At 47.9% G+C, this 22,912-nt stretch overlaps 1 protein-coding gene across 1 annotated transcript in view; it reads left to right on the forward strand.

Moving 5' to 3' along the window:
- Positions 1-22,912, forward strand: part of NRBP1 (nuclear receptor binding protein 1) — a 33,985-nt gene that overhangs the window by 8,327 nt on the left and 2,746 nt on the right. The window contains exons 3-12 of the mRNA XM_069012007.1: positions 4,255-4,377; positions 4,769-4,870; positions 4,960-5,049; positions 5,520-5,560; positions 6,607-6,701; positions 19,511-19,594; positions 19,851-19,909; positions 21,017-21,115; positions 21,189-21,321; positions 21,621-21,723. Of these exons, the coding sequence (XP_068868108.1) occupies positions 4,255-4,377; positions 4,769-4,870; positions 4,960-5,049; positions 5,520-5,560; positions 6,607-6,701; positions 19,511-19,594; positions 19,851-19,909; positions 21,017-21,115; positions 21,189-21,321; positions 21,621-21,723 (929 nt within the window). The remainder of the gene's footprint in view (positions 1-4,254; positions 4,378-4,768; positions 4,871-4,959; positions 5,050-5,519; positions 5,561-6,606; positions 6,702-19,510; positions 19,595-19,850; positions 19,910-21,016; positions 21,116-21,188; positions 21,322-21,620; positions 21,724-22,912) is intronic.

A 22,912-nucleotide genomic window follows, 5' to 3' on the forward strand; every position in this document is an offset into this window, starting at 1 on the left:
CCAACAAGAGAGACATTGAGGGACTGGAGCATGTCCAGGGAAGAGAACAGAGCTGGGGAAGAGGCTGGAGCCCCAGGAGCGGCTGAGAGAGCTGGGGGTGGTTTCAGCCTGGAGCAAAGAGGGCTCAGGGGAGTCTTATCACTGTCTACAGCTCCCCAACAGGAGGCTGCAGCCAGGTGAGGGTTGGACGCTGCTTCCAGGAAACAAGGGACAGGACAAGTAGAAATGGCCTCAAGGTGGGCCAGGGGAGGTTCAGGTTGGGTATTAGGGAAAATTCCTTCCCTGAAAGATTTGTCCAGCCATCGAACAGGCTGGCCAGGGCAGGGGTGGAGTCCCCATCCCTGGAGGTATTTAAAAGCTGTATGGATGTGGCACTTTGCGACATGGGTTAGTGGTGGCCTTGGTAGTGCTGGGGGAGTGGTTGGACTCGATCTGAGAGCGCTTTTGCAATCTCAGTGACTGTATCCTGAGAAGTGCTGCTTCTGTTCAAAGGACTTTAACTCCTGTCATACTTTTGTGTTTTTGTAAACTGCTGATATACTGCCTGGGGAGTTACCTGGTGGGAATTTGTAGTTAGGTCTGTCCTGCAGTGTGTTGTTTAGCCAGAACTGTCAGAGTGCTTTTGGAGAGGCTGGATAGCCACTGGGTGACAGCCTGTAGAATGGTGGTGTGACACAGGCAGTGTGACACCATGCAGTGGTTCAAAACTTGCCCCTTTTCCTGCAGAGCAGATGCAGTTCTGGCTGGCAGGAGGGGCCTGGGCTCCGTGCAGGGTGTCCTGGCTCCCAGCGGGGCTCAGCTGTGCGGGTCAGCACAGAGCAGGACCCACGAGAAGTGACAGGGACGTGTCCTGTCAGTGCCTAAAGGATGTGTCAGCTTTTGGCTTGGGTCTCAGCACAGCATCTCCTGAACAGGTGCAGTGAAGTTACAAGCGAGGGAGAACTTCAACACATGGAGGACTTTTAACCCTGTCTTTAAATGGTCCGGACGTGTCCATTGGGTTAACAACTAACGTCTTGCTGATGTGTTTGATCTTGTTGCTTGTTGCAGCGTGTCTGGAAAAACCAATTATTATATTGCTGATGGTCAGATTGTCTTTTCCTTACAGTTAAGTTGCTGCATGAGGTGGTCTGTACAGCCATGGTAATAATCAATACCTTCCTTTCCTTGCCACTGTTAAATTACGCTGGCTGTTTTAATTTTCTTGTTAAATTAAAGCCTTTCAAGCATTTTACTACCATGACTACAATTGTCAAGGCCAATGTGCCAGTTTAATTAAAACATGAAGTAGGATTGTTTCTTTCTTTGTTGGATTTCTTTTCCCTTTGCCTGCAGTGGACCTGGCATTCCTTATTGTGTTACATTCCGGATTAGCCTCAGATCCCAGAGAGCCCTTTTTGTTCAGTTTCTGTTGGTAAATTTGCTGCCTTTTGTTTTCCCACAGCTCAAGGAGAAGCTGAGCTCCTCACAGCCCAGCTGCTGGCTCTGGTGGTCTCTTATCTCTAGTCCCAACTGTTCGCCAGGTGATTGGGCAGAGCTTTCACATTTCTCTGGCCTAAACAAGTGGTCAGGGAAACTGGTTAACATATTCATGCTACTCTGAACCAGACCTGGGGCTTCTTGTGAGGGTCTGGCCTGGTGTGCTGCCACTCCTCAGCTCTTTTTCAATGTGCAGGTCCATTCTGTGCTGATATACTAGTTATTGTGGACTTTTCCCCAGGTTTTATACCTTTATTTTCTACACTTTAAATCATTGCTGTCACTTGTGATTCAGGCTGTATTTATTTTTTGTTTAACTGACAGATCATGTGAACTACGGAATGTCTCTCCAAAAGTCTGTGTTCTTGCAGCAACAGATACAGAGATGTTTGAGAGCTATAGAAAAAATACATGTTGGACAATGGAATAACCTTCCAAAGGGAAATTTAACTTCCAAACTATTTTTCCCTTAGAGCTGTTGTACCAGTCCACCCATACTCCTTTAAGTAATTCACTTGAAATTCTTCTTGAGTTTCCTTGCCTCCTGTTTACATGGACTCAGAGCTGTGTTGGTACTTTTGTAGTGTGGAGCTGCTTCCTCTGCTGTGCTGCAGAAATTCAGGCTAAGCTGGGCTCAGGTCACTTCCTCCCTCAGAGTGTAAAAGCTGCCTAGTCTGGGGCTGTCTGGGACAAACACCAGAGTAATACATTATCTCAATGCTTTCATGAGGGTTTAGGATTCTGCTTTGCCGAGCATGGAGAGGGATGTCGGATAGGGATTTGGCAAGCAGGAGGACTCTGCTGTTGCCTTTCAGTTGTCTGTCTGCATTTTTCCCCTTTTACTCTTCTCCCCAAGCTGTAGAATCTCCTGAGAAACAGAATTGCCATTGGTGATGTCAGCTGGGTTTTGTGTCTTGAGTCATATCTCGTGCTCTGGAATATTGCCTATGAGTCATGGAAATCATCTACGCTTGAGGAGCTTGGCCAGGACTGGGAGATGTGACAAGTCCACAGCCCCAGCTGCATTATTGGGGCAGATTTTGAGTAGTTGCTAGTACTTGAGGACTTACTCAATCCAGTAAAGCTGGAGGCCCTTCAAGAGAGGGCCTTTAACTGTTGGACTCCGTGATTTAGATGTCTTTTCCAACCTTGATGTTTCTGCGTACAGGCAGCAAGTGGGACAGAGGAAAAGAATCCAAAGGGATGAAGGGATGCAAGGGCACTGTGTGTCAGTGTGGTGGCTGTTACCTTGTCCTTGCACTGCTTACACACACCTGCCTTTCTGCTGCCTCGGGCTTCTTCAAACTTCCCTGAAGTTAAAGCCTTTTGCCATTCAGCTTTAGTAATTGTACTGGGCAATTTTATGCTGCTGTCATCCCTAAGATATTGCTTATTCTAAAATTTGAAGGAATAAATGTTCTATCCTTAATTATTTTATTCCTTCAGCTTCCTTTAATGATGAAACATAGCGGCCCTGGCCTGTTGGTATCAGTATGTGTGTATATACATATATATATATACATATATATATAATACCAAGTTTTTAAGATTAATGTGAACATCTTCCTAAACCAAATCTCAGTCCTTTCACCCCTCAGTTATGTAGGCAGCTCAAGTAGAAGGAAGTGGGGTGGTTCATACTCAGTTGTCACCTCCTGTGATGGTTTTCCATAGTTAACCTCTGTGGCTCAGGCTCTCCTTATGTAATTATGGCCTGTATCCCTTATTCCTGCCTGTGCCACACCTTGCAGCTGCTTGTGTCATACTCATTTACTGCTCAGTTGCCAGAGAAGTCTGTATCATTATGGTTTTGCTGTGCTTGGCGTCATTTGTCACCTGCAGTGTCAGGGTATTGAATGTCACCAGGCCTGTTCAGATTCCCTTGGGAGATCATAAGGAGTCCCACCTGTACTGGTGGCCTGTCACTCTGTATTGTCAGGCTGCTGAAGGAGTAGAATGGGATAGAGTTGTTCGGCTGGAATGATGAAATTGGGTAAATTTGATCATGTGAATGCTGCAAATATATCTTTGAATGCTGCTACATATCTGAAGAAAAACAGTGTTATGGAAAACTTTGCTGCTGGGAGCAGGGTTCACCTCTGATCTCTGCAGGTCTTTCAGCCTTATGTCCTCCCACAGCCCTTGCCATTCTCGTGCCAGGCTCTAAACTCTCAATTCCCTCCCCTTACCTTGCTGCTTTCTAAGTGTTCATCTGTGTCTTTAATATTTGGTGTGGATGTACTTGTGCTGGGTCAATGTTTACAATTATTAACTAAAGAAATTACTGTAGTGATTTCCCTTGTGTCGGTTCCCACCTCTGAACCTGCAGCTTTCCCCTTATTCCTGTCTTTGATTGAGTTTCAGGTATCGTCACCTTTTAGAGGATTCCTCCACAAAGTTGGATCTGAGTTCTTGAGACATTTCTCTACCCCTTTTGTATGGTTGGAGTGGGTTTTTTGTGGTGGAATGAACTACAGGTATCCTAAACCATGAAAATCTAATACATTGTTGGCCGAAGGCGGCTTTGCTAAAACACAGTGTTTGTGCACAAGAGGTTTTCCCACTGGTATGCTCAGGACTTGCTGCTCACAGGGCCTACAGTGACTTATGTTTTGGGTATGCCCTGCTCCAAGATACATGTGCAAATCCTGTCCTGGAATTCTCATTTAATTAAAAGTTAATGAGCAGAGTTCATAATTCTCCCATGAGTGCTGCGTGGCAATGATCTGGTCTTGCTGGCTTAGAGCTCACAGGTCTCTCCACCCTTCCCTCCAGGTGAACCAGCGCAATGTCCCGGGGATTGACAGTGCCTACCTGGCCATGGATACGGAGGAAGGTGTGGAAGTTGTTTGGAATGAAGTTCAGTTTTCTGAGCGGAAGAACTTTAAGCTTCAGGAAGTAAGTTGATGTATTTCCCAACAGGATGTGAGAAACATACCTTGCCCTAGGGTGGGATTATGGATACTGGGGATTTTTTGTGTGGACTATTGGCTTGGTTTGGAGTGCTGTGATGTCCAAATGTAGCAAATTTGGCTTAAGCCTGGCCTGTCCAGGAAATATACTGGAAAGCTGTTGTGCTATTTCCATGAGCTCTTGTGTTCATTTAGACGCAGCAATCAAACCTCACTCTGCTGAGATGCAGTGCAGAAGGAAATGGGATGCTGTCTGTTCTTAGCATAGGGGCTTGACATACATGTTGGTGTTTGAGGGGACCAAGACCCAAGAAGAAAGAAGGATACAGGTTGGTGTGGTCTCTGATGTGACATGTCTTTGTCTTTCTGATGTTAAGGAAAAAGTTAAAGCAGTGTTTGACAACTTAATTCAGCTGGATCATCTCAACATTGTGAAGTTCCACAAATACTGGGCTGATGTGAAAGAGAACAAGGCCAGGGTAAGTGCAGCCATCAGGCTGTTGGGTTCTCATTTTGCGTTGTTAGGTAATTAGCAAGGTGGAGGGTAATGTGTCCTACTGCCCTGCAGGTGATCTTCATCACTGAGTACATGTCTTCAGGGAGCTTGAAACAGTTCTTGAAGAAGACAAAGAAAAACCACAAAACTATGAATGAAAAGGTAACTCTTTTCTCCTGTATGACCATATTCCTTTAGAGCCATCAGCCCCTGGAAAGCCCTTTCAGCAGAGGATCCCAGTGAGAACTGGTGATAACACATTGCTGCAGTTCCCTCGTGTCCCTGTAACCTAGTTCAGCTGCAATTTCTCTGGGACAGCAGTTCTGTGCTGGTTGCTTTACTGCTAGCAGCTCTGCAGCTTCTTAGGTGTGGTGTGACAGGCATGTCCCTCTCCAGGGGCCCTCACAGTAAAGGAGGAAGGTGCCTGTGCATGGGAGACTCTGAAGGACAGGTGTTTTTCTGCACCCATGGGAATATGTAGAAACAAGCTGACCATAAGAGTACTGATTCTTTACACCTGCACTGAGTAAAAGCTGGAGCGTGTATTTCTTCCTACGAGTGGGCTGTGAATCACAGAACTACAGATTAGCTCCTTGTGGATGATTTTTATCCTTTTCCTCTTGTGTCTGCAGGCTTGGAAGCGATGGTGTACCCAGATCCTCTCTGCTCTCAGGTAAGTGGGGTACTGACCTTGAGATCCCAGCAATCGGGACTGATGGCCAGTGAGTGTGGCAGTTAAGTATTAGGAAGCTCTCCAGAGTATCCAGCTTTATAACCCAGGTTTCACCATGGTCAGGAGGATCTTGCAAAGATGACTGGGAAATCAAGTTCCATGTGAGAGGACTGAGAAAAACTTCCATAGTGTTGGCAGGCTGCAGCCCTTTTGCAGGCAGTGGATTCATGGATATTGAGGCATGGTGTTGTTAGATGTGTGTGTACATTTCTTGATGATACAGATCTTCTGCAGTCATCTTAGCTCAATACAGCTGAGTAGAATGTGTTTTGGGTTTTAAAAACTCTGTTCCACCTGAGCTAGAGTTGATGAGTAGCTAATTAGAACCTTAGAAAAACAGTAGCCTGGATGACAGAGCATGGCTTTCACTCCACAGAGAAAACTGGTGTCATTTGGCCAAATTACAGCTGTTGGTGAATAGCTGGGTTTCTAATAAGCTTCTGGGAGCCGACTGTCCTCATTTGTGCTAGCTGCTAACATAAACCTAAGGCAGAGTGAGACACAAAAACAGAGTGTACCTGGGACCCAGCACTGAAAAGCTTTATTTGTGTCTGCTGGCAAACATGCCCAGTTGTGTGTTTATAGCACTAAGTGCCTCTTTGGTCCCCTTTGCGTAGGGACAGAGTAAGGCTCTGATATTTTTGGGTATGAAGTTGTAACCCTTTTAGAATCCATTCAGCAGTACTGGCTTGGATGAAATTGTGTCTTTACCTGTGGTACTCTGAGTTTCTTGGGAACTGATCAGAGAAAGCTTTCTGTTTTCCCCCCCATGTTCTGGAAATTGATCATTAGAGACAATTCCTATTTATTCCTGGTTCTCACCTAGCTAGAGGCTGATGTACAGTCACGGAATTTTACCTCCTGGCTACTGTAAATCCCTGGCATGTGCCCTTTGCTCTCCTGTTCTCTTCTGATGTTTCTTGAGATGGGAAGGGGTGAAGGGAGGGATTCAAGGCCTTGACCAGTGCTTTGTTCTGCATCTCCAGCTACCTCCACTCCTGTGATCCCCCCATCATTCACGGCAACCTGACCTGTGACACCATCTTCATCCAGCACAACGGACTGATCAAAATTGGGTCAGGTAATGCTTGCTGGGGATTCTCCTGCCTGTCAGACAGACTGCCCAAACAGAAAAATGCATCTACTCCTTTCCAGGTTCCCTGGCATGATAGGCATGTGTGTACATGTGCTTGTCCACATCAGATGTGCCAGAGACTGGGAGCAGAATTCACTGGTGATTGGACCCTTGTCAGGTGCAGGAAAGACTGATACTGGGATACTGTTTGCCTTTTAGCCTCTTCTTTAACGTTGTGTCTCAAGGGGCTGACCCATGAAATGATGCTGAAACTGTGAAGTTTTGTAGGCACATCATCTGTGGGTTCACCCCACAGGTTTTTATGTTAATACACATGGAGTTCTCCTCCCAGCACTGTGGAGCTTTGGGAACTGCCTGGGGAGCTGTGTCCATGAGGGCCACGAGAGTGCTGCTTGTAGCAACCCACGTTTATAATGAAGTGGACAGACTCTGACTGCAGCGAGCGGTTTGTCCTGACATCCTTATCCAGTATCCCTCCCGTGGGCCTGCCTTCAGGCTGCTGAGCTGTCCTGCACCTGGCTGGCACAGACATGCCCTGCTTGGGCAGCCACCCTGTGCAGAAATGGTTTATTTCATAAGTAAGCAGTGATGTTCCTGGCAGTGCAATGCATCCTTGCATGCTCTGTTTTTTCCTGCTATTCCCATGTCTCTAAAAATCTGTCTGCAGTCAGGATGCATTATGTCACACCTTGACATGACCTTTCAAGGGACAGCTTTGCTACCTGTTGTTCAACTTCTGCAAGTATTCTCGATCTGAGGAGTATGTCTTTGCTTTCCTGGAGTTGTTGTCTGTGTGAGTTCTGCTTTGATGTGGCAATGTACAGGGAAAGAGGCTCTGCATCACCTGTCATCCAGAAATAGCCTCTCCATCAGCTGCAGACCTGTGGCTTTTCTTCCCATCAAAGAACTCCTATGTCGTTGCTTTGTTCCAGAATTGGGGTAGCAGATTTGTGAGTTTACCAGGGAGACAGGGTCATGGCAGAAGGAGCACTCCGCTCCCGACCTGCCTGTAAACTTGGGGACTTGCTCTTCACACAGACTGATGTCATCGTGTCGTCACACAGACTTTAGACTTTGTCCCAAGTGGGAGAAATTTCCAAGAGTGTGTACATCTAGTACCCGTATGCTGGCAAACTCCCTGGCATTCAGTTCAGACTGATGGGAAGACTTGAGTACTCAAGAAATTATCTTTTTTAGTGTACTTTCAAAGTATCATGCAGCTGCCATCTTTCTGCAGGGCAGCCAGTGCTGTCTGTAAAACCAAACGCATGGAGCTTGCAGCTTGCATTGGAGCCATGGCTTTCACCAGAGGGAGATCCTGCAGGTCATTAGACCTGCTGTGCCCAGAGCATGCAACTCCAGTGGTGCTGTTCAGAGGCTGTGTAGAAGGAAGATGGCTCTTCAGGTGTGGGGTACAAATGGTGGCCTAAGCACAGTTACACCTTTGCTCCCTTCAGTTTCACAAAGCTTTGCTTCTGTCGGGTGCAGCAGGAGGGACATGGCGGTCACACATGTGTGCTCATGCCAGGAGTAGTGGGTGTCTGTGCTGTTACAGCTGCCAGATGTGCTGGAGTGTGTGCAGCTGCAGTGCTCAAATGCAGCTGTTCCTGAGCAGACCTCTCTGTTCCATAGCTGTGGGCTGCCTGGCTCACCTCATGTTCAGAAGTTAAGTGATTTATCTGGAAGATTCTGGTTGTTTCCTAAATTAAAAAAGGAGGTGAGTACAAATGGACTTGTGGTCAGAAGAGGAATTCTCCAGATGGGAAAGCTGTGGCTCCAGTGCAGGCTGGAATTAGAGTTGGCAGTGTTGCAGGATGTATCCTGTTCCTGCAGTGCCTGCCCAACCAGAAGAGGCAAAGCTACATCCCCAGGACTGCTGATGGTGTTGGAGCTTGGGCCTTTCTCCCTGGCACTGCTGCCTTCACAGTGCCAGATGGGCTGGGTTTGAGTTTGGGCCCTGCAATGACAGTTGCTCCAGGGTCACTGACAATGCCAGACATAAGTTTGCTGCTTCCTGTCCTTATTTGGTACAGCTGGCTGGTATCTGAGCATTTCCCTGTGTTTACTTAAAAACAGCAGGGCAGTAATTTCCATGGATTTATGGGGAACAAGGATTCAGTGCACTGTGTTCTGTGCTTTGGTGCTGTCTCTGTCCCCAGTACTGTGCTGGGTGCTGGTCCCAGAGTTCCTCTTCCTGTGGCTTTGGCAAAGAGAATACTTGCTGAATGTGGGGCAAAAACCTGGCTAAGGCAGCTGTTGGTGTGCACTGCAGGACATCCTGCTGTCTGCCCGGGGAGGATGTGCCAGGAGAGCAGTGTCACACTGGAAATGTCTGGTAGTGGTTCCTGTGACACATGTTCAGGTGTGGGAACAGCCTTTTGCTCCTTGCTGCTTCCTCAGATGCCGGAGCATGTGCACTGGCTGGACTGATCACTGTTTCTCTGTTCAGTATGTAAATCTGTGTGCTGGAGGTCAGCTGTGGAAGAAAAAGGGAGTGGGAAGGAGGAAAGATTTTGCATACTGCTTAAATGCAAAAGCCATCCGTAATCCATTCATTTGCTAACCTTTTTTTAGTGCCATAAAGTGCAGTTAATAGATTTAAGGAGAATAAGTTTCAAATGAGTGGGGAGCTTTGGAGAACTTGTCATGAAGATAGGAAAGACATTTACAGCTCTTAAACTTGCCCCTGGTGTTCCCAGAGACTGGAATGTTCCACCTGCTTTGTGGAGCTGTGGTCAGATGAAAGCATTCCTTGTGATAAGTCCAAGTTGTGCCCTGTGTACTCTTCACAGAACCCACGTGCCACACAATTGTGCCTCCGTGGGTGTCTGTGCTGTTTAACAAGGGGATATGCCGCCAGGTGTGTTCTTGGGACAGGCTACAGGTGCTCTGAGTGTGGAGAGAACAGCGTGTACAGACAGGGTGCCTGGTGCTGCTGCCTGCTTGTGTTGGCATTGTTGGGAGCTGTTCATGGAATTCTCACTGGCAGTATAAGAACCGTTCACAGGTGGAAAGAAGTGATGTGTTTGAACTAAAAGTCCTTTTGGGCAGTTCTTGGAGTGCCTCAACAGAAGGGAGGCCTCAAGCTGGAGAGTCTCAGTGTCCTCTGGTGCCCCTGAGACACAGCGATGTATCAGCATGTGCTGAGTGAGACCTTGATGGAGCACAGAGGAAGCTCCGTGGAGTGCAGTGCAGATTTCCCCCTTGTGCCTCCAAGTGTTGCTGCTGTGCATTTCTCCTGTCTGCACTACACCTGACCTTGGACTTAGTCTGTATTTAGTTGTGTCTGCTCAGAGTCTGCCCTCAATTCCAGGCCATGGAGCCAGGACTCTTATGGGTGTTAGCTCTGCTGTGGCATCATGGGGCCAGGTGTGTAAGTGTGGGTTCTTCTGCTGAGATCTGTGGCCAGAAGCTGCTGGGATGTAGGGAAAGGGAATTTTCTGCTGAGGGGGTAGGGTGGGTGGGGCTAAGGGACTGTAGGACACTCACAGAAGAACAGAATTTCCAGCTTCTTGGTCTCAGAGTCAGCCATAATCTTCTGCTTGGTCAGAGATGCCTTGTCTCCCCTGCCCAGTCTGGTTCTCAGGTAGAAACTCTGATGTTCCTTAGGTAAATTTCTTTTGAAGAGGTGGCTGGAGGCAGGGCCTGGTGCTCAGTCCTGTCCCTGTGTGCCCTGACTCTGACCCAGCTGTCTCTATGGATGTAAGTGCTTTGCTGTTCACCAACTCATTGACTTTATCTCGTTTTACTTCCCGCTCACGGGCTGCTCTGTTACAACAGTCTTTCATAGGATATTTGCTAATGGTGAGCAAACTTCTCCGCTCCTGTGATGTGACTCCACTTATGTCATGTACATGATTTTATCTCTGTGTATATCTGTATATATATATTTTTATATATATATGTGTGTGTATATCTATATTTGTAACACACAAACATACACACTGATCTATTTACAGTGTTCCCTTGCTATAAGGCTGTGTGTAAAACTGTTTGGCTTAGGTGCATCCTGCTTGGAGAGCTTGTGTTCTGTGCTGGGATGCAAACTGTTCCTTGTGCTCTTGGCCAGAGCCTTACAGAGAGGGAGCACTGCCCTTTGTGAAGTCTCCTGGTTGTTAGTTTTCTCCCTCTCCATGTTCTTAGCGTATGCTAGTCCACGGGCCCTGTGCATGCTGGCTCCTGCATGTCAACAAGCCATGCCTTGTTCTGAGCTCTTCCCAGCTGAACTTCCCACATCCATTAGGCTCTTCCCTGCTGCTGCTCTGCTGCCCTTGGCTGGGACCCAGCCCTGGACTAGCCCCCACTGTGTGCTTGGCTATCCAATTGCTTGCTTGTAGTTTGAACTCCTTAGATGTGTTGGTTTTAAGATGAATGTTTCAGTGAATGTGTCTGGCTCCTGATGGCCAGAGCCTTCCTGCCCCAAATGAGTCCCTGAGTTGAAGTAAGCTTGGCTATTGATGTTTCCCCAGACAAATCTCTGGTTTTGGGGAGATCTGTGCATATGAGGAGGGAGTTGGGCTGGTGGGAGCCAGAGAAGGATTCGAGTGCTGCACTTTGTAACTCTATTGCATAGAACACCATGTTACATTTAAAATAATTATTTATTTTATTTTTTGCCATCAGGGTTATTCTCAATGGTTAGAGTTTGTTTCTACTGAGTTGGGAACCCACCAACCGTCAGCTGGAAGTGGTGGAAAGGGGAAGGGCCTGACCAGATGGGCTCTGTGCCTTCCAGGTGTTGGTGGGAGGACCTGCTGTGCCACTCTGCATCCCCAGCTGATCAGAGGCTCCCGGAAAGCTGAATCTGAGATCTGATGTAGCTGAGGGGGATGGTGATGTAGTTAGGGCTTGCATCCTGAGGAGGGCAGGTGTCCCTGGGGATGGCTACAGGCTGGGCAGGATGGCAGAGCAGCAGCAAGCAGACTGGTCCAGGAAAAAGCCCACAAAAGGGAGCCTGACTGAGCCTGGGCTCAGTCACACTGAGGGCAGCAAGGCTGAGGGCTGGCCAGCCATTTCTCCAAAATGAAGTCAACCTTGTGAACAGAATCAAAGGCCCTGGTTCTAGAAGGGCAGGAGGAGCCTGAGCCAGCACTCGGCAGGCATAAGGACATGCTGTGGTACCTCACCTGCGTTGGAACAGCATCAGATGGCCTTGGAATACTGAGCTTTCCTGGATGGTTAGTTGTGAACTTGTTCTAACAGTCTGTTGTACCAAGAGGTACTGTTGATACAAGGGCTGGGAATTGTTTAAGCCGTAGATCTTGAACAGTGATTTGCGTTTGAAAACACTAAATATAGGGTGTAAGGCTCCTGTTTTGTTTGAGCATTGAGCTAATGAGGCTGTGAGTGACATGCTTTCATAACTAATCTTATTTTAGTCATCACTTCACTCCCTTGGATTTTGTTGACTGATTTTTAAATGTCATGCTGGTTTCCACATTCTCAACAGACACCTGAGGTGATGTAGAAATAAGAGGTTAGTAGGATATTTTGGATCTGGCTTTTTTATTTTTTCAACTATGGCAAGTGTGATTTTAAAGGAAAAACAATGGATAATTGAAGTCATCAGGCAGAAAAATCTGCCATAAAAATGGCATGTTGGCATTGATTTAGGAAGATGTAACATGAATTGATGTACTTTAGCTTTTCTAACTGTACAGTTTTATGTGTGAGTCAAGCACATTCTCTACCAAGCCAAACATTTTTGGTTCCTTAGGAACTTGGCAAAACTAAGGCAGATATTAGTAAGGTTTGTCTGTGACTACAGGTGCTGCTGGTATTGAGATTGGGCAAGGAAATAGTTTTGAGTGGAACTTTTTGTCTAGAAGGCTTCAGAAAGTCCAAGGTCAGATCCAGGCTACCTTTTTGGGGGGGCTGGCTTTTTTTTTAAAAGCTTTGTCTGCCATGGGTCTGTGTTGTCTGTGAGGCTCTTGGTGTAAAAGTCTGTCTCCAAGTGAAGACGCTTCTCATTTGGGTTGCTCTTGAGAAACCGTTGAACAAACTGGGTTGAATAGCATGAGGTTGATTTTAATTGTAATGGTACAATGCTGTAGCTGCTGCTGTGATTACTAGAGTGGCAGAAACAGTTCCAGAGAGCTGCCCTGGGTTTTTCTGTAAGCACAGAGCTCAAGGTAGGAGTAGCAGCCATGAGTGAGTGGCAGTCCATGGGTTCTGTCCATGTTGGAAGTTCCAGGTGCCTCCTGCTGACCACATGTTCAGTGTGTGTGTCTGGGGGAGGGTGGTGGGATTTCAAGGTCCAATTTAGTGGTAGGAACTGGTGACCTTGATGGCAAAGATGTTCCTTCTATGCTGTGATAGTAATAAACTAATTTTTATTTTGCAGAAGATTTAAAAGCTGGCTGCTGCTCCTAGTACTTACTTCCCTAGCTTAGCGTACCCTCTGTGTGGTTCACCTCATTCATGAAAACACCAGAAAACTCTGTTCATCTAGACTGGTTGTTGTTTTCAGTTAAATAGGATATTTTAAAAGGTTTAAATGTCTTGGTTCAGTGCTCCAGGTTATGAAATACCCATTTTCTGAGGTCATTGTTATTTCTGTGTTGCATCGAAGGCATTGCTGCTTCAGTTTTGTTTGGCTCTGTTTTTTCTCTGCTTTTATGTGACTTTCCCAGTGGGTATGGGTATGTGGATTATAGTCATCCAGGTCTTCATTCACCCATTCTGATATTATCACTGCAGTTGCAGATGTCTTCTCCTTTCAGGGCCCTTTGATTGAAGGCTTCGGGAACCTCAGCAGTTCAGGAAGCTCCTTTGTGCCAGTTCTGGAAAAATCACTTAAATACAAACAAGCAAGGGCAGCCTGTGGTGGCTGGCTCTGCCTGAGCAGGGAGTGAGCCGTCTTCTCAAGAGGTCCCTCCCAGCCTGGACAGGTTTCTGGTTTAGGTGTGGAACTGTGTGGGCCAAGCAGTGTTTGCACTCTGACACCTGCTTCCACGGGTGAACTTTGCTGTGGGTTAAATCTCCCAAGGTCCCTTTGGCATTTTGTGGAACAATGATAATCACAGATGTGGAGTTTGAAATTTGGGAAAGTTGTACTTGAAATTCTTGGAACTTGTGGACCCTAATTGCATTTTAGAATGTGCATTTATATTGGTTCAATCCCTGTTTCTGCTAAGCAGAGCTGCTCACAACAGATCATTTTCACAGTCATGTTTCTGAGGACTTGTTTTCTAGTGTATGTCTGTCTTCTGGGAGTAGATGATTCCTCCAGAGTAGCTCAGTCAGTAGCATTTCAGTGAATGTTTGTTCTTGTTTTTTCTGATTGCATGTAATTCTTGCAGTGTGATGTGAAGATGTATATCTTTTTCATATCAATATTGCATTGCAGTTAGATGGTGTAGCCCAAGCAGGGGGTTGCACGGTCAGTGAGACCTTCATTCTTCTGGTCTAGAACGTGGAACTTGGTTTTGGGTGCAGATTTCAGATCTCTCAACACTTTGTTAGGAATGGAGTTGTTTGTATCATGAACTCTTCCAGATAAAGTGCCAATAAGCTCCTAAGTCCCTGCTTAAAAGCCTTCATGCAGCCAGGATTGACAGGTACTAATCTTACAGCTCTTCTTTATCTGTTCTTGTTTTTCCTGCTCTGCCTACTTCCACTTTCTGCTTCCATGTAATGGGTGTGGTCAAACACGTCAACTTAGAACCCGAAGTATTCTTTTAAATACAAAAATACCACCCGCTTGCTTCATGAGAAATGAGACACAGTGTGATCATGTCCCTCTGTGGCTCATTGACAGGAGTGTGTGCCCTTGTCCCAAAAGTAGCTGATGATGCCCTGGGCTGCATTAGGCAAAGCCTCGCCAGAGGAGGGAGGGCATGTTCCTGGCCCTCTGCTCAGCGCTCTGGACCCCAGGCATTCTCAGTGTGGTGGTGGCACAAGGACAGGCTGCCCAAGGCAGTGATGGAGTCTCCATCCTTGGAGTTACCCAAAAGCCACCTAGACATGGTCCTGGGCAGCCAGCTCTGGGTGTCCCTGCTGGAACAGGGGGGTTGGACAAGGTGACCTCCACAGGTTTCTTCCCACATCAACCATGCCATGATTTTGATTCTGCATTAGTTTCTGTGGAGAGTAGCCTTCTCCAGTTTTTGTGTGACATTAACTCTCTGTTGCCAGTACCACTGATTCTGCTCCAGCAGTGTTTCCTCTGGATTGAACCATGGGCAGTGTTTTAGCAGAGTTTGGTTTCCTGCTGGGAAACAATGTCAGTAGATGTGGCAGGAGTGCATATGTGTGTAAGCAGATGGGGAGCTTTACCTGGCACTGAGAACAGTGTGTAGTGAACTTTCCATACACTGAACCTATTTGCCTCTTCAGCTAATGATACTCAACTGTTAAAAATAATAAAATCCTGTTGCTTCTGGTGACTCAGGGTTGCAGACATTTTGCAAATGCTGTTTGCAATCCCTGATAGGGATGTGAGGGCTGTAGGGAGCTTTTATGTGATCAGCATAAATCTGACACTTCTTCCTGTTTGACTCTTTGTTTAATGGCTGTATGCTTTTTGTGCCAAATAGCTTCCTAGTTCCTTATTTTCTAGGCCTTGCCCTCCCTAATAAAAAAGCTTTTGTCATCACTGTGTGCAGAGAAAGCAAACTGTGTAATGTCATGGGTTTGTGCAGTCTTGTACCCTTTTGCAGGAATGAAAGTGTCTGGGTCATATGAGTGCAGGGGATAATAATGTGGCCTCATGCCTCTCCTGGCCCTGTGGTCACCCCTTTATAGCTGCAGAGGTCATCTTGGGTTCAGTTGATAATTTCTGGGTCCCTGGTGGTGCAGCAGTTAATTGTCCCATTGATGGCTTGCACAGCAAGCCTGGGACAATCTTACAGCTCAGTTGTTGATCTTTCTCACTGACACCTGGTTTCCCCCTGCTTTCTGTTGGACAGGGCACTGAGCCCTTTGCTGAGGAGCAGAGTCATGTTCTGCTTTGCAGCTTGCTGACATGCTTGCAAGAACCTGAGCAGCTCAGTGGCTGCTGCAGGAGGAGAGGCAGAGCCATGGGACAAGGCCATGGGGGGGACTGTGGGACAGGCTATCTTTCCTGCCCGCAAGGAGGAAGTTCTGAATGCAGAATAAAGGCGAGTGTGAGATGGACACTGCACAAGAGGGAAATGTCCTCTGCAGCATTGAGTGTTCCAGAGCAGGGGGCTGTAGGCCCAGGCACCTCTGCTAAACCTGCTGTGGGGACAACTAGGAAGGAATGCCACCATTGCCCTTGGCTGGCACTGCTAACAACCAGTGGGTGCACAGGTTATCCACTTATTCTGGCCAGCTCTTTGCATGTTTTTGAGGGTTTGGGAAGTCTGGCCAGCTACAGCATGTTCCTGTAGGAGTGCTGATTATCTCTTTTTATGCTTTTGTTGTCAGATTGAGTTCAACTTGTCAATGACAGGTTGCTTGTCCTACCCTCTGCTGTGCTTCACATCTCTTCCTATGACCTGCCCTGCTCAGACACTGTATTTGGCTGAATCTTTTTCTAAAATTAATCTCTGCTAATTGCACACCAGATTTGTCAGTCCCATGGGGCTGTGTCTTGTAATCTGCCCCTTGTAGTCACCTTCTTGTGGCTGAGAAAGACACATCCATTATTGTTGGTGATCTGACTTTCCTTTGTGGTCTTCATCATTTGTCTCACTTAACATAACCATCCTCAGCCTTCATCCATCCAATGATGCACATCATGGAGCCAGTTTGAGAATATAGGAATAGGTGGCACATAGCAGCTGTGTGTGAGTCGGGCAGGACAGCATGTGTCAGAGTAACTTCTGGTGTGTGTTCTTACCTTGTACAGTCAGGAGGTTGGTTTAAATGTAGGCTCAGGTGAAGCTCTCAAGCCTGTCAGTGCTAAGTGACCCATGCACCAAGATGACCTGCAATAGTGACCAGACCAAACCCAAAGTTTCTTGTCTTAGCATCTAAAATCCTGTCACAGTTGTAACAGCACTTCTGCCTGCTGTGTTGAGCACACCTGCAGGGAGTTTTTCAGAGCTGACCTCAGAAGCAGGTTGTGCTGTCAGTGATACATAGAGCAGAACTGTGTCTGGCAGGGCTGTCCCTGCTTAGCTCTGAGAAACATAGGAGATTCTGGGGGTCTGATATCATTGATCCTGTGCTGCCTCAGCTCTGCGATAACAGAGTGAGGTGACACCTGTCACTTCAGTCAAGCTGCACATGAGCTGGGATATAAATGGCTGGAACAGGCAGATTCCCTGCCAAGTGTGGCTGATCAAACCCAGCCACAGAGCCAATCTCTGCAACAGTGATGGAAAAACACTCCAGTGAGACTCAGCAAGTTGTGAAGCACAAGGACCAGAGTACCAGAGGGGACAGGTCCCTGGCTGACCCACAGCAGCAAATTCAGAGCTGCCTGTGTGTCAGTTCTGTGTATCTGAGTTGGAGGTTCCCACAGACAGGGTGAGCTTGGTTCTTTCCAGAAATGCTGGTGCTACTGCAGAAGGTCTGTAAGACCTGGATGCAGAGTAGCTCATTATCAAGGCTGGCTGGACCTCATTGAGGACACTGTAGATAGAGGCTGGGCTTCCACTCTACCTGCCTGTCTGGTATGGGAGTGCATCAGCTGTCACTGCTGAGCTTTCTCTTGATAATCTGTTCTGTGATTGATTACTGCCTCATCCCTGTCCTTAAATGGGCTCAGGAGCCAAGAACAGAGTGCCTGGATAGTGGACTGGCCCTTGCCATCCAACATGTGGTATTAATAGGTTTTAAAGACACACTGGAAAATGAAGCTGATCACAACATTGTGTGGAGGGTGACTTTATCCTTGGCTGGTTCTGCTCCATATTTGGCAGGACCAGGTTGTTGAGTTTTTGGTTCCTGTTTCCTCTTGCAATGTGTTTTACTGATAAGAAAGGCAGAACGAATAGAAGAGTTAAAAAATAAGTTATTTTGTCTCTCCAGATTGTCTAGTTCACCACTGGGAATCCCTCTGACATGCCTGCAGCAGCAGCAGGTTTAACATGTATCACAAACATCTCTATGATAGTTCCTGTACACTGCATTGGGCACAGAGACATCCAGGATCCCATAAACAACAATATAAATTTGATGTTAGAACAGAAGGGTTTCTGAAGCCTTAAATACTCTCTTTAGAAGGCCTGGTATGAGAACCCAGTGTGCTGGACAAGCCATAGGTGCTTTACTCTGTGTTCCAAGTCTGGCACTGGATGGATGTGTGGTGACAGGGTTGGGGCTAAGGGGTTGGCTCCAGCAGCACAGGAACACATCCTGTCCAGTCCATAGGACTGGACAAACTCCAGTTGTAACTGACTCAGGAATGTAAAATACAAAGGTGCATAAAAGTCCAGAGCTCATCATTTGGGTACTGATGAGGATCAGGCATTTGCTGGCCCCTCAAGGGAGGCTTCGAGCTTCTTGTCATGTGGGGGGGTGTTGAGATCCTTTGGGTCAGAGTCCCCAGTAGAGAGAACTGGTGTGATTGTGCATGGCCATGGCTAGAACTTGTCTAAAGCAGTCAGTGTCACTGGGAAAACAGAACAGGTCCTAGGAGAAGGCAAAGAATGTAGCTTATGCTGCTTGGTGATGTGAAGGTAGGAGGATCTGGTGATGTCTGGGAACAGGTGAGCACTAGGAATGAAGTCACCTTGCTGGACTCCTAGGATCAGAGGTAACACAGGGAACAGAAAGCAGTTACTTGTGAATGGTTGGTTGGTAAAGAAGCCCCTGGCTATTGGAGCAAGCTCTGCTTCCAGTGCTCGGATCAGGTTATATGATTGGGTATGTGTGACGCAGCAAGACTGAGCTGAGTTACTGAGGGAGATACTTCTTGTCTGACTAGAGCCCAAAGAACATCTTTCCTCTGAGACTGGTAACTAGTCACTCAGCTGGGAATCCTCTTGGGTGTGGAAAAATACAAGTGGTTTGGCACGTCCTGTGTCAGCCCACATTGTGCGAGTACAGACCAGGACCGATTTTGATTGTCCGGGAGGGTGACCAGGTGGAACATGGGCCTGAGACTCTGGGACTGGGCACATTCCAGTGTGACAGTAGAGCTTCAAATGGGTGGTGGCTCTGTGCCCCCTGCCCACCTCAGTGTTTCTCCCTGACAGAGACAGCTGCTTAGTTTTGGAGAGTTGTTTTCAGTCTCTGCAGAGGTGGCTGTCCCAAAGGCTTATCTTTCATGGGCATCCATATTTGTGCTCTGCTCACTGTTGTTGTGGCTGCGAGTTATTTCCTCCCCATAGCTCCGAGTGGTTTGTGGAGGTGCTGGCTGCTGGGAGGTTCTGCTGTCTGGGTGGGCACCTCCCCTCCTTCAGCAGCTTGGCCTGATTCTTGTCTGGAGGTACTTTGGCACCAGGATCCTCCTGATAAGTGGAAGAGACGCCTGGTAGGTCCAGCCTCCCAGAACCCCGAGGTGGTGACCCAACTGCAGTGACCTTGGCATCTCTGGCTGTTCCTTAGGCTGCTCTTCTGAACGAGTTGCTTGTGACAAATGCTATAGATCTGATTGAATTTAGGCATTTCAACTGGGAGTTGTTCCCAGCTTGTCTTCCCAGTAGGCAGCAGCTGTGGTCTCCAGGTTTTCCCTTGGAGAGTGATGCTAAGCTGCCGAGGAAACAATGCAGGACTGTATTGGGGCAGGTGACAAGAGATGAGGACTTTGAAGAGTCACCTTAATGCCACCATTCTGCCTCTTTGGGCACCAAGGGCCTGGAGTTGCAGGTGTTCCCTGGGATTTCATCAGGAATGGGCTATGGTTTCCTGTATTCTAAGCATTCCTGGTTTTCTTCTAGTGGCACCAGACACAATTAACAACCATGTGAAGACCTGTCGTGAGGAGCAGAAGAACCTGCACTTCTTTGCCCCGGAATATGGAGGTATGGCGTGGCTGTGGCTGCAAGCCCAGGGTTTTTTTGGCCTTAATGATGCTTCCAAGCTGCTCTGCACCTTGCTCTCAGCTCCAGGCTCCTGACAGATGGCACATTAACAGTTCTGAGCCATTTGCCTGCTGAAATGCTTCATCTCTGTTCTTTGGTAGCAGAGGAGGCAGAAGCTGCAGGACTGTCCCAGCCTGGTGCAGTGGTGCTGCTGAGTGAAGAGCTGACTGATAACAGTGCTATTTCTGTGTTACAGAAGTTGCCAATGTCACCACTGCTGTGGACATCTACTCCTTTGGGATGTGTGCACTGGAGGTAAGTGTTGAACATGGGCTGTAGGACAGAAGTGATGAATCTCAGGAAGGAGATAGCTCTGGAAAGGCTGTGGCCATGCGTGGGTTTGCTCGGTAACAAGTGTGTTTTTTGCTCAGAGCCAAGTGCACTTTGCCTTGGAGGGATCCCTATGGAGGCTCCCCCAAGTGCCTCACTGAGAAGTAAATGGCTCAGTGATTTGCAGTTCTTCCCGAAATTCCTAACAGGTAATGAATTACTTAGCAGGTCTTAGCCAGTCCTGAGGTGGGACACACTGACTGGAAGGAATAGTCACTGCTGCAAGCTGTTATGTATGTGCTCAGTGCCTGGGGTGTCTGGAACAGAGGACAGCTGCAGTCTATCACTTTTTCTGGGCTATCCTGTGGCCATCTGATACAGATGCTGATTGCAGTCAATGTGTCTGACATACCTGGTCGTAGCAGCTTTGTGCTTCCTCTGTCCTTGCAGTCAGTAGGTCCAAGTCCAGGTAATGGGAGTTGTTGTTAGGTGTATTTTCTGAGAATTGTCAGAAAGAGCCAACACAAGGAACCCTCAACCTGTGCTGCACGTTCCGTAAGTGAAGCAGGAAGAGAACTGTGGAAAGATGCAACTTTTAGGAAACAAAACTTAAGCTGAATGCAGAGATGTTCTCTGCAATATTTTCCAGCCTTTTCTAACTGGGAATCAATGTCTGTGTAGTTGGCTGGAGCCCATTCTTGATGTGTTGTGTGCTGCTCTTGTTCTGTAATGCAGAGCTATTCACAGAACCAGAAGGGACACTGTCAGATCCTGGCAGTGATCCAGTCACCGCTTCATTATGGAATTATCAAACAGAATGACAGGCCAATGAATCATGAGGTTCAGAATGGAGACACTTACTGTCCAGGTTGTTGCTGGCAGAGCTCCCAGGGCTCCCCGGCAGTCTTTTGCAGTGCTAGGTGCAAGCTGTTGTAATGAGACAGCCATTCTCTCTGTCTCTCCAAATGTGACCTTAAGTACCCCCAAACAACTTGGCTGTGGTGATCTCATGCTTGGCAGTGGTCTCCTTGAGCCTATCTCCCATGCAGTCTGCCATTCCCAGTGGAGTCTGATGCTCTACTCTGTTTGCAGATGGCGGTGCTGGAGATCCAGGGGAACGGGGAGTCGTCCTATGTGCCGCAGGAGGCCATCAACAGTGCCATCCAGCTGCTGGAGGATCCCCTGCAGCGGGTGAGCCAGGGGGTCAGCGCCCTGAATTGCTCTGGTGGCATTGCTTGTTGTCTCACGCAGGTTTTGTCTTTAGGAGTTCATTCAGAAGTGTCTAGAACAGGACCCTGGCAGGCGCCCCACGGCCCGGGAGCTCCTGTTCCACCAGGCGCTGTTTGAGGTGCCATCGCTGAAGCTGTTGGCTGCTCACTGCATCGTTGGGCACCAGCGTGAGTACAGAGCCCTGGGAGCCACGTCCCCACATCAGTCAGTGCTCTGCAGAGCTTTGCTGAGCTGTCAGTGCTCACCCCACTGAGCTGGCACCCTGGGAACACCCCTCCCCACCCCCCTGCTGCTCTGCAGGTACCTGGCTGTCAGATGTGGCTGTGATTGCTGTGGGGCCAGGAGGGCCATGGTGCCAGACCTGCTCCGAGAGCATCGGAGTGCATAAGGCCTCTGCACTTTTCATTGCTTTTCTGAGGCTGGAGAGGAACTGCAATTGCTCTAATTTACTCCTTTTTTTTAATAGATATGATTCCTGAAAATGCTTTAGAAGAAATGACCAAAAACCTTGACATGAACGCAGTGTTGGCAGAGATCAATCATGAGGACAGGGAAGGAGTCAAGATGATGTGAGTCCCCATGGTGTGCTCAGGAGGGCTGCCCAGGGAAGCAGTGCTGGGGCACTGGTGTGAGCACCACAGGCTCTGCCTGGGACTCTGCACATCAGCTCAGTGTTGGTGTTTCACCACTGACGGGGTGTTGCAGTGGGGTCTCCTGCAACATGCATTAGGCAGCGAGGCCTGTGGAAAGAAATAGGGACCCATTCTTGATAGAAGTTTCAGAGATCTTTATTCTCCAGCCACATGGCTGGGGTCCAGCCCAGGAACTCTTAATCATGGGACCAGCAGGGTCTTCCCCAGGCAGGGGAACACAAAATAACCAGTGGTGAACAGGATTAGGGTACATGTGACCGGGGAGCAGGGAGACCCCGTGCCTGGGCCGTGCCTCTACCCCAGGGTTCCCTCTCCCAGGACCCCATGGCAGGGGGGAGGAACCCCAACAACTGGGTGCCAATGGGAGCTGGTGAAGATGGAGGTGAAGCAGCAGTCACTGTCTGGGCACACACACTTCTGGGGAGGATGATTCCTGGGTGGAAGGAGACCTTGCACCCATGTCCTGAGAGCAGATTATTTGCAGCTGAGATGAATTGTTCCCCAGAATGGGGGGGTGAAATGAACACACTGTAGTTGGATCAGTCCCCAGCAAAACATGGCTGAACAGTTTGAGGAGGTGCTCTGACCAATCACAGGCTAGCCAGATGGTGTCCAGCACTTCAAAGAAAGGGTTCCTCAGCATTTTCCTAATGGAGCTTCTTATTCCACAGTATGCACAGGGAAAGGCAGTTGAGGCAGCTGTCAGTGACACACAGCACTACCTACACCGTAGGGGAGGCTCCCTGAGGGAGTGACTGTAATATGTATGGAGCAAGCAGAGTGCCAAAAAGTGATGTACATTTTGGATAACAAAGCCTTGGCTAGTCGAGGGATTAGCTGAAGACTAAGATGTGAATACTGTATTCCCAGAGAAGCCTAGGGTGCTTCCAGGGGAGCCCAGAGTTCTGGGATGCTCAGGCTGCTGAACAAGAGTAACCAAGATGACAAGGAAGAACACCTCCATCCATTTAAGTAGCTCTCTGGGCCACAGAGACCCTTCAAAAACCCGAGGTTCCAGTTGTCACAGCACTAGGAAACAGTAGTATGGAATTCCCTTTGGAATGTTCTTGATATAAGTTCAAAATGGAGGTCAACAAGTGAACAG

The sequence above is a fragment of the Aphelocoma coerulescens genome, chromosome 3, assembly GCF_041296385.1.
Source record: "Aphelocoma coerulescens isolate FSJ_1873_10779 chromosome 3, UR_Acoe_1.0, whole genome shotgun sequence".
Taxonomy (NCBI): domain Eukaryota; kingdom Metazoa; phylum Chordata; class Aves; order Passeriformes; family Corvidae; genus Aphelocoma; species Aphelocoma coerulescens.